Source organism: Branchiostoma floridae, chromosome 6, assembly GCF_000003815.2.
Source record: "Branchiostoma floridae strain S238N-H82 chromosome 6, Bfl_VNyyK, whole genome shotgun sequence".
Taxonomy (NCBI): Eukaryota; Metazoa; Chordata; class Leptocardii; order Amphioxiformes; family Branchiostomatidae; genus Branchiostoma; species Branchiostoma floridae.
Genome location: NC_049984.1, coordinates 914,565 through 926,321, shown reverse-complemented (window position 1 = coordinate 926,321; position 11,757 = coordinate 914,565). Strand labels below are relative to the sequence as shown.

At 46.8% G+C, this 11,757-nt stretch overlaps 1 protein-coding gene across 1 annotated transcript; it reads left to right on the top strand.

Annotated features, from left to right (window-relative positions):
- Positions 1-67: 67 nt before the first annotated feature.
- On the top strand, positions 68-9,067 carry LOC118416979. Its single transcript, XM_035822270.1, has 5 exons — positions 68-276; positions 1,425-1,547; positions 2,313-2,501; positions 7,067-7,200; positions 8,099-9,067. The coding sequence occupies exons 1-5, from the start codon at positions 162-164 to the stop codon at positions 8,234-8,236; spliced, it is 699 nt and encodes a 232-aa protein (XP_035678163.1). The 5' UTR covers positions 68-161; the 3' UTR covers positions 8,237-9,067.
- Positions 9,068-11,757: the final 2,690 nt, after the last annotated feature.

Genomic DNA, 11,757 nt, shown 5'->3' with positions numbered 1-11,757 from the left:
TTTGGCCGGATGTTGTGGCTGGGTGTTGTGGCTGAGTGCTTTGGTCGGGTGTTTTGGCTGGGTGTTCTGACTGGGTGTTCTGACTGGGTGCTGTGGCTGGATGTTGTGGCAGTATGATTGACATCTGATATATTCCAACATCCTGACAGACGGGTGATAGGATGACCAGCTCCCTTGTGGTGGAGGATGCTGGGATGTCTCAAGAAGGGACGTTCATCTGTCAGGCCGCCAACATGTTCGGGCAGGCGCGGCGGGGGGTCTTCCTGCAGGTGGCAGGTCAGAAACCTGTAAGATTAGAAATATCTGATTTTGTTTGTTTGTTTGTTTGTTTGTTTGTTTGAACCTTTATTCATGTGAAGCTCAAATCGGCCAGCAGGACGCTTTTTATTGAGGGAGGTAAGGGCCGGATAAAATGTAATGGAGATACATTGAGTACTAATAAATCTATCAACCTGTATCACTGCACGTACACATACATGGCACAAAACATATGTTAGGGTAAGAAGCTCAGTACTCATAGTCTGTGGCCGTTCATTTTGGTCATTACTTTTACTTCAAGAGTCTTTGATGCAAAGACTGTTCGCATCTGTTCGGTTTCGCATGCTCTAGTTAGGCTCAGAATGAATTCGTCTTGAGGTGACAGGTAAACTCAACATCAACGCAAGAACGACAGGTAAACACAACATCATCACAAGAACGACTAAAGGCCAACAGTTCATTCATCTACTCATCCGTCTGAGCTTCTCAGGAAGCCGGTATCCACAGACGAGACCGACGCCTACTTACTGTTACAACACAGGTTTCTCCGGCTGTATCCACAGGCGAGACCGACGCCTACTTACTGTTACAGCACAGGTTTCTCCGGCTGTAGATCGTAGGTTTGCTGGTGTTTGCTTGTTGTTCTGCAAATACATAAACATGTTCATATACATAGACATATGTACACATGTTGGATTTTTTCAATATCATTTCTCGCCCTTATCGGTTTACGCACGTTCTACCAAACACATCTTGATTTCGGCAGCATCACAACAAATTATTTTACGTCTTCATTTTTTATTGTCTCAATTCTCATTTAATTTTCTTGCAGCTGTACAAATGTCTCAAACGGATAAGCAAGTCACAAATAGTACGTTTTCAGCCCTTATTGTTGCATATTTTAATTAAGGTATTTTTACAGTCATCATTAACATAATCATGTGATTACATAACACTATGTCTCTCAATCGGTCTACGCAGTGGTTAATGATATGAGTACGCCATGCTTATGATATAAGGACGCTATGGGTTTTAGCCTATATCATATCTATGGGTCTCTGCATCCCTGGTGGCCTTTGACATACCATGCTAAATTCTATTCCTCAACACCCAAACCACGAAAAGTATGTACAAATTCAAAATAGGCATATTTCGGATCGTCATAGGCTCTAGCGACTCCCTTGTCGTCATCTCCGTTTCCATGGCGACGCTTGTGCTGGGGATTGTGGGGGCGATTATCGTCTGCGTGGCTGTGAAGAAGAAGCGGCTGTGTGGGGATCGGAAACCAGGTCAGTTAAGCTAAGGGCACAATCTAACGTAAGTGCAAATACGTGCTGTCTACGTGCCAAAACGTGGGAAATCTTTGGGGATCTGTAAGTGGGAAGTACCACCTCCGTACGAACTCATTGGGAAACCGAGGGATTTTTGGAGCACGCAGACACGCCGTAGAAATTGAGTACAGGCAAAACTTTGTGTGCCATCTGGCTGTGGATTCGCCCCCGTACGTGTCAGTACAGGCGATGCGCCTGCCCTGTATATGTACAGCCTGAACGTTTTCAGAACTACGTGGCGGACGTGGCCTCCAAAAAAACGTACGGACAAATTGCACGTACGGCGGGTTGTGTCCTTAGCTCTGCGGACAGTCCTACCTGTAATCCGCGAGATAGCCCTGTGTATGGTGCCGTTAGTCCCCATGTGTTGCAAAAACGAGTCACGTTCATTTTGAGTTGGCTAGGACGGTTTGGACGAACGTCTATTCGTAGTTCATCTACCTCTTTGTAGTACTCCTAGTGAATATGGCCACATCCAGATATTTCAGATGAATTTTAATCGATGATCTCTTGCAATATGCTTTTTGACTAGCAGGCTTCTGATCAGATTTTGTACTTCGCATGTGTGTTAGTGTCCTTTATATTAAACCATTGTTACAGTAATGTACAACTATTTGACTAACAGTAATGCCAGTTACGCATATGCCATTCTTTAGTATGTCAAGGCATGCATGAGGCGTGTTTAATTGTGGCTTAAGCTTGGATTTGCCTTTTTTCCACCAGACACATCTACACTGTCCTCTACACGCTCCATGCCGCCTGTCCCGATGGTGGCGAACAGACTGGGACATCCAGGTACCAACGACTCCGGAGTGGAGGACCTGGAACTGCAGGAGCTGGACGGGACACTAAAGCCGCGGCCGCCGCCTCGGGCTGGCAAGGAGTGGACGTCTGTTGGGCTGTCTTACACGGGTGTGTAATCAAACACGTTATAAGGAGTGGGTCTGTCTTACACGGGTGTGTAATCAAACATGTTATAAGGAGTGGGCCTGTCCTACACGGGTGTGTAATCAAACACGTTATAAGGAGTGGGCCTGTCTTACACGGGCGTGTAATCAAACATGTTATAAGGAGTGGGGCTGTCTTACACGGGTGTGTAATCAAACACGTTATAAGGAGTGGGTCTGTCTTACACGGGTGTGTAATCAAACACGTTATAAGGAGTGGGCCTGTCTTACACGGGTGTGTAATCAAACATGTTATAAGGAGTGGGCCTGTCTTACACGGGTGTGTAATCAAACATGTTATAAAGAGTGGGTCTGTCTTACACGGGTGTGTAATCAAACATGTTATAAGGAGTGGGGCTGTCTTACACGGGTGTGTAATCAAACACGTTATAAGGAGTGGGTCTGTCTTACACGGGTGTGTAATCAAACATGTTATAAGGAGTGGGTCTGTCTTACACGGATGTGTAATCAAACACGTTATAAGGAGTGGGTCTGTCTTACACGGGTGTGTAATCAAACATGGTGTGTTAAAAGGGGACGTGCTTTCCTACAAGGGAGTGAAATGAGACTCTGAGGCTTTAGTTGAAAATCCATTAGTGACGTGCCCTAGGGTTCGCCATTAATTTTCCTGGACTTCATGACAAACTGATATACATACAAAATATCAAATATTTATAGACAATTTTTGTGTGGGGGGGGGTCTCCTGTCGACTTGACAGATAGACAGGCATTTTTGCCTATTTGCTTGACCTGCACATGGCCTTTTTTATGGTGAAGGAGGGGTGTGCAATTCCTTCTCCACCCTCGCGTCTATTGGACCACTATGTCTCACAGGGGCAACTGTATGCAACGTGTTAGGCGGCTCCAGCAGATGCAGCTTTGTTGTTCGGAGTATCCGTCTCCTAGGAGGACTTCCGACCAAGGATGTACGGGGTCACTCCTCGTGACCCCCGACTCGTGTGTCATGGCGGGTGCCGCTCATGCCCGAACAAGCCCCTATGGCCTGTCACTACCACAAGCCGCAGCTAGATACTCATTTACACCTGAGTTATGTGAGGAAAGTCGTGTAAAGTGCCTTTCCCAAGGGCACAAGATCGGTGACACGGAAATCAAACGGATTCGAACCCGCCACCGCTCGGTTGCCACCAGTTCTTTTCTCGGTCTCGAGCCGAACATGCTGCCACTGCGCCACGCGGTCCCACCTTATATACAATAATTGTCAATTAAAATTGTCAAACATGTTCGGATATAAGGAGTGGACTTCTAGAAAAGTCAACCTTCCTCCTATCGGGAACATCTAGCCACCCGACCGGAACCGCTGCTTGGGGAAGAGGCTGCAACCTTCGTCAGGGTAGATGCACGTGACCCAGGTGCCACCTTCGTCAGAGTAGATGCTCGTGACCCAGGTGCAACCTTCGTCAGGGTAGATGCACGTGACCCAGGTGCAACCTTCGTCAGGGTAGATGCACGTGGCCCAGGCGCAACCTTCTCAGAGGGTTAAGACACTTTGAAGACCCCCAGCGAAGTGGGTGTTGGCTCCCCTAGCAACACATAGCAACCACCTTTGACCCCAAGTTTCCCAGATTTCACCCATTGTTCGATAATATCCCCCTCCCCACCTAGTGTGAAAACATCCCAGGAAGGGTGCCACCTTGCCAGGTGAGACATTACCTGGCACCCTGTAGGGGTACTGTCTGGGAAAGCAAGCAGGGTGTGTATTGGGTGTAGTGTTTCCAGTGTGTTAGAATTAATTTGAATGCCACTGTTTGAATTATGCTGTCATCATGAGTACAAATAACCTTGAAAATAGATACAGTACAGCTGATTTAATAGTGTCCAGCTTCAATCGTTCGTATCCCACCGATTTTACACAGTTTTGACATGATCTGATTTCGACTAACACAAGAAACTGTTTTCAAATAAATGCCCCAATCCCTCCCAAGTCTTACCAGGGCTAAGTAAACCCAAACAACTTGACCATGTTTCCCCCAAAGAAGGAGGTTGATTCTTTTGACCTCATTGCTTTTAAACTAGTAATGCTACAGGAAGTATCATAATGTAGTATGTCTATAGTCCGGCCAGTATGCTCAAAAACTATTGTTAGGTTAAGAATTGTACATTGCTGAAATGAGAAGGACATTCTGCATTACTGTTAAATGTTTAACAAATCAGACAAATAGATGGTAGTAAATACATCAGTAATCTATTTCAATTTTGTTTTTTTAATACAATGTGTATTTTACAAATCTACGTTACTCAAATTTGTTCCCTATTTCATACTGTCCCCTTCTCCCACATTCTTATATACATGTAATTTCAATTGTCCCTAGAACACCTTGAGCCCTGTACAACATGAACAATCATTGACAACTATGATAATACAAATACATACATGGTTGTGCATATTACCACTTCCCTGTCAGGCTGCCATGAATATTTCACATATGCCATTTTTAGAAATATTTTGAACATATTAAAAAATATATGTGTCATAATCATACTTGTGGGGCTGGGACCACCTGAGCATTATAGAGTGCTCTTTGCTGAAAACATACATACCACATTTGTGTCAAAAATATGTTCTGGGGTGTTGCGCCGAGGGCCTAAAAGGTATAAAATCTAGCTGTGCTTATCATATTCATATCTTAATATCAGTGAGTCTTTCATGAAATCCATATGGTCTAAAAATATGCTATGGGTCTGTAACTCCACCTCCTGTTGAAAATTCTGAAAAATACCAGCCCAGTAACTTTCTACAGCACATCAAAGTTGGTGGATCAGTTAATTAGGTGGAAGGGTGAAAAGTGTCTTAACTCACTGAGTTCGTCAGGGTAGATGCACGTGACCCAGGTGCAACCTTCGTCAGGGTAGATGCACGTGACCCAGGTGCAACCTTCGTCAGGGTAGATGCACGTGACCCACCAGGTGCAACCTTTGTCAGGGTAGATGAACGTGACTCCAGGAATAGGTGATAGGTGAAAGGTCACTACCTGCCTACTCAACAGGCCTGTATGTTACAATGTTGGCACACACCAAATCACTGCCTCCCTACCCAACAGGCCTGTATGTTACAGGGCCGGCACACTCCAACACACTGCCTACTAGGGCTGGGTACCGGTACAGAAAATTCTGGTCCAGGTCCGGTTCAGGTCCAAAGGATCAGGTCCAGGTCCGGACCTGAACCTGGACCTGATTCAGTATGACTCATACCAATGGTCCATTTCACTACAAAGAAATCTGTTTGGTGGAGTATCAGACCTACACTGGCGTTTTAAAATCCTACAACGCTAACTGCACCTGTACGATTGGCTGTAAAACTTGGTAGAGATTACCATAAACTCTACTCTACTTCACTCCTGTTATTTTCTTCCACCTGCAAGCGCCCAAATGTGTGAATGCCTGATAAAGTAATCTGTTAATTTTCTAATCGGTCCAACATCCGGTCCACCCAATTTTTCCAGGTCCGGTTTTTCTAGACCGGTCCAATAAGAAAAACCGGTTTTGTACCGGTACACTGTACCGATACCCAGCCCTACTGCCTACTCAACAGACCTGTGTGTTACAGGGTTGGCACACTCCAACACAATCCCTACTCAACAGGCCTGTATGTTACAGGGTCCAACACACTGCCTCCATACTCAACAGGCCTGTATGTTAGTTTACTCACGGTCAGGGTTGATCGCCGGTCAGGGTTGATCCGCGGTCAGGGTTGATCGCCGGTCAGGGTTGATCCGCGGTCAGGGTTGATCGCCGGTCAGGGTTGACTCGCGGTCAGGGTTGACTCGCGGTCAGGGTTGACCCGCGGTCAGGGTTGACTCGCGGTCAGGGTTGACTCGCGGTCAGGGTTGACTCCCGGTCAGGGTTGACTCGCGGTCAGGGTTGACTCGCGGTCAGGGTTGATCCGCGGTCAGGGTTGACTCGCGGTCAGGGTTGACTCCCGGTCAGGGTTGACTCGCGGTCAGGGTTGACCCGCGGTCAGGGTTGTCTCGCGGTCAGGGTTGACTCGCGGTCAGGGTTGGTCGCCGGTCTGGGTTGACCCGCGATCTGGGTTGACCCGCGGTCAGGGTTGACTCCCGGTCAGGGTTGACTCGCGGTCAGGGTTGATCGCCCGTCAGGGTTGAGCCGCGGTCAGGGTTGACTCGCGGTCAGGGTTGATCGCCGGTCAGGGTTGACCCGCGGTCAGGGTTGACTTGGGGTCAGGATTGACTCGCGGTCAGGGTTGACTCACGGTCAGGGTTGACTTGGGGTCAGGATTGACTCGCGGTCAGGGTTGACTCACGGTCAGGGTTGACTCGCGGTCAGGGTTGACTTGGGGTCAGGATTGACTCGCGGTCAGGGTTGACTCACGGTCAGGGTTGACTCGCGGTCAGGGTTGACTTGCGGTCAGGGTTGACTTGCGGTCAGGGTTTATCGCCGGTCAGGGTTGATCCGCGGTTAGGGTAGATCCTACTTTAATAACAGGCCTGTATGTTACAGGGTTGGCACACTCCAACACGCTGCCTCCCTACTCAACAGGCCTGTATGTTACAGGGTTGGCACACTCCAACACACTGCCTGCCTACTCAACAGTGGAACGTCATAAACCTGATGGGGAGGACATCCGGTCACGTGGGGGCATACCGGAAGAAGCCACCATGGATGATGCAATCATTGATGACATGTCGGTAGGTTTTAATTCAGTCAGATGTGTTTGCGGTTCATTTTCTACGCATTTAGAAATACGTTTGTTCTGTGCATCTACAGCAGCATCCTTTTGGGGTCTCAATTTTCGTGCCTTTGCGGTAAACGAGAAAGAAGTGACGCGCAACCGTCAGAGATGCCTGACCATTTTAGAATGATGTGAATTCATCAGAAATGCCTGACAATTTCAAGATGATCTGACCCTATCAGAAATATTCAGCATTTTAGGATGATATGATCCAACAGAAATGTCTGTCTATTTCAGGATGATATGAACCCAACAGAAATGTCTGACCATTTTAGGATAATGTGAGACCATCAGAAACGTTTGACCATTTTAGGTTGACGTGAAACCATCAGAAATTTTTGACCATCCTACTGTAACAGTGGGGGTTCAAGTAGCGTCAACCGACCATGCCAAACGCCTGTCAGGCTTTTGGTCAAATCGGTTACGATGCAAGTGTTGTGATCTGACGGCCCGGGTTCGATTCCCTGGAGTCACGATATTTGTACATATTGTTTCTTTCTGTTCTATCCACGTCTTGTTGTTTCGCCTCTAGTGTTTCACTACAATGAACTGAAATGTTTGACCAACCTACAATAGGGAGGCCCATATTCAAATTTAGTAATAACTACCTATTTTGGAAGGATTAAATTTTTTTGTTTCTGACAGTTATTTGTCCCTTTTTATTGATTTTCTTGCACTACGGGATGGTCTGAGTAAGTCCTGAAAATTTGTCAGGTTGTCCTCCAACATGCTTCCCAAAGCCCTACCCCCCCACAATCCCCCCACTCCCGCCACTCCCCCATAGTTACGGGCTGCTTTACCAATGACATTGGTAGGTCCGGGCTTCAATGAACAGAAATGTATGACCATTTTAGGATGACCCACCTGCGCCTCCTCCAAAGGACAAGAAGAGCGGGTGGATTCGGCGAGCGCATTCTGGCGACAGAACTGTGCCCAGCAGTCTGCACGAAGCAGAGAACGCGCTGAATGAGATCCAGACCGACAGGATTTAGACAGTAGAGCGAAGGCCGGCAAAGGCACAATAGCACCATCTACATTTACGGATTGTTGATTGATCAAATGTCTGTTTGTTTTCACTACTGACAATCAAGGACATGACTTTTTGATGATATACAGCAATGAGGAATAAAACGCGTCATACGCAAAGTCGTTTAATATAGCTTGTGTCCGGAAAAAACATTGTCTTAGGGAAATTTTGAGTGTTTATACCCATGAAACTCAGAAAACAGAAATGGCGCAGTGATGTGTAAAACCATGTGACATGTATATGCCAGAATATGGTGGTTTAAGCAATAAGCTCTCGGACTGTGTGTTGTCACCTGCCTGTAGTGTTAAAGCTTGCGTTCTAGACTCTGATGTAAGTTACTGCCTTCGCTAGGAGGGTATGTTTTCGGTAGCATTTGTATGTGTGTATGTGTGCGTGTGTGTGTTTGTTGAAAACTGAATCATAACTGAAGAACACCTTGATGGATTGCCTTGATATTTGCTACGTGGGTAGGTCTTGATGAGATCTTGAAACGATTCTATTTTTGGCTCCCTAGTGGCTTGCTATGTTACTGCAACAGAACTTCTGGGTTTGATATCTCGAGTTCCGGACATGCTACGGGGATTTTCGAGTGGTAGATAGCTCTTGGGACAGGGAGTAAGTGTATGTTTGGGCCCCCCAGCGGCATTTGTTGAACTGCAGGAGCCGGTTAAGTTTCAGACCTTATAGGAGAATAACTCAAGAAGGGATGAACGGATCATCATGACTTTTAGTATGCAGCTTTGTGACGCTTCAAATGAATTTAGTTCAATATTGATTATGCATATCAGAATCTTATTTGCATAATTAATGAGGACATTATATAAACTCGCTCTGCTTCATTATAGTACAGTTGCAACATGTGATATTTGTAACTGAGAAAGGGTAATGTTGATAGATAAAAAAGTAGTATGCATATAAAGACCTAATTTACATAATTAATGAGGAAATGCTATATTCCCGATGTGGTAAATGACTGCAATTTGGCACTTGGAAGTTATGTACAGGTGGACATCATTGAACATCAATTCTGCAAATAAGGATCCCAATTTGCCTAAATCATAAGAATCCCAATTTGCATAAATTATCAGAAAGTGCGATTAAAGCGTTCTTTCTGAACATATTTATTTATTTGTTCAGCTGTTTACAAACAGCCAGGGCTGCCCATGTTTACACATGTTTACACACGACGGGTTATACTGCCCCTTACGGGGTGACACACCCGTCCGGGTGAATGATGTAGATCACCATGTTGCTGATACGAGACAGAGGTTCGCCAGGCCTCCATCCGGGTGATTTGAAGTGAATCACCAACTCCCGACAGAAGGATTTGCACCAACGCACACCGCACCATCGCACGTGTGGGGGTTCTTTAACGTGCATGAAGTGTGGCTCTCCCATACACGGGACCTCCATGTAACGTCCGATCCGAGGGACGGCCCTAACCAAAGCTAGGTACTCATTTTCACCTGAGTAAAGTGAAGAAAGCCGTGTAAAGTGCCTTTCCCAAGGGAACAAGACCAGTGGCACGGCAGTCGGATTCGAACCCGCAACCTCTCGGTTCCGAGGCGAACAAAGTACCACTGTGCCACGCGGTCCCCCAGATTCTGAACATAGATTGTGTATCTGCTATTTGGGTGGAAACGATGATCAACTAGATAAATATAATTTATATATATATATATATATATATATATATATATATATAGAGAGAGAGAGAGAGAGAGAGAGAGAGAGAGAGAGAGAGAGAGAGAGAGAAAGAGAGAGAGAAAGAGAGAGAGAATGAGATGTATATAGATATATATGCTAGCCACAAACTAGTGTCATCGTTAGACGGCTTCATGATGTACATATTTCATAAGGAAAATACTTTATAACCGTGACTACGTTTTAGACTGTTTTGTATGGATCAACACAATTCAGGAGTTAACTTGACTGTCAATGTATCCCTGCTATGTTGATTTTTCTTGTAATGAAGAATATTGCCTATATCAGAATGTATGACGGGACAACACAATGAATATTTAGGAAAAGCTGAATAAAAACTACAGACGTTGTACAGATCAGTTTGTTGGTTTTGCAGATCGCCAGTAGAAATGTCTTCGCAAATATCACTGTGTAGGAAACAGAGAGCTCTTGCTCCTCCAACACAGCCTCATCTCTCAGCTGATTATAAACATTCAAGACTACTTCAAATGATTTAGCCTGTGTTTACACAATCTCCCATCCCGAGACTGTAGGGCCGGCTAATCAGGCTAACATCACCGCTAGCCTGTGTTTACACATCTGCCTCCCCGAGACTGTAGGGCCGGCTAGTAGGGCTAACATCACCGCTAGCCTGTGTTTACACAATCTCCCATCCCGAGACTGTAGGCCGGCTAGTAGGGCTAACATCACCGCTAGCCTGTGTTTACACATCTGCCTCCCCGAGACTGTAGGCCGGCTAGTCAGGCTAACATCACCGCTAGCCTGTGTTTACACATCTGCCTCCCCGAGACTGTAGGGCCGGCTAGTAGGGCTAACATCTCTGCTAGCCTGTGTTTACACATCTGCCTCCCCGAGACTGTAGGGCCGGCTAGTAGGGCTAACATCAACGCTAGCCTGTGTTTACACATCTGCCACCCCGAGACTGTAGGGCCGGCTAGTAGGGCTAACATCATCGCTAGCCTGTGTTTACACATCTGCCTCCCCGAGACTGTAAGGCCAGCTAGTAGGGCTAACATCTCCGCTAGCCTGTGTTTACCCATCTGCCTCCCCGAGACTGTAGGGCCGGCTAGTAGGGCTAACATCTCCGCTAGCCTGTGTTTACACAATCTCCCACCCCGAGACTGTAGGGCCGGCTAGTAGGGCTAACATCTCCGCTAGCCTGTGTTTACACAACATCACCGCTAGCCTGTGTTTACAAATCTGCCTCCCCGAGACTCTAGGGCCGGCTAGTAGGGCTAACATCACCGCTAGCCTGTGTTTACACAATCTCCCACCCCGAGACTGTAGGGCCGGCTAGTCAGGCTAACATCACCGCTAGCCTGTGTTTACACATCTGCCTCCCCGAGACTCTAGGGCCGGCTAGTAGGGCTAACATCACCGCTAGCCTGTGTTTACACAATCTCCCACCCCGAGACTGTAGGGCCGGCTAGTAGGGCTAACATCTCCGCTAGCCTGTGTTTACACATCTGCCTCCCCGAGACTGTAGGGCCGGCTAGTAGGGCTAACATCTCCGCTAGCCTGTGTTTACACATCTGCCTCCCCGAGACTGTAGGGCCGGCTAGTAGGACTAACATCACCGCTAGCCTGTGTTTACACATCTGCCTCCCCGAGACTGTAAGGCCAGCTAGTAGGGCTAACATCACTGCTAGCCTGTGTTTACACAATCTCCCACCCCGAGACTTTAGGGCCGGCTAGTAGGGCTAACATCTCCGCTAGCCTGTGTTTACACATCTGCCACCCCGAGACTGTAGGGCCGGCTAGTCAGGCTAACATCTCCTCTAA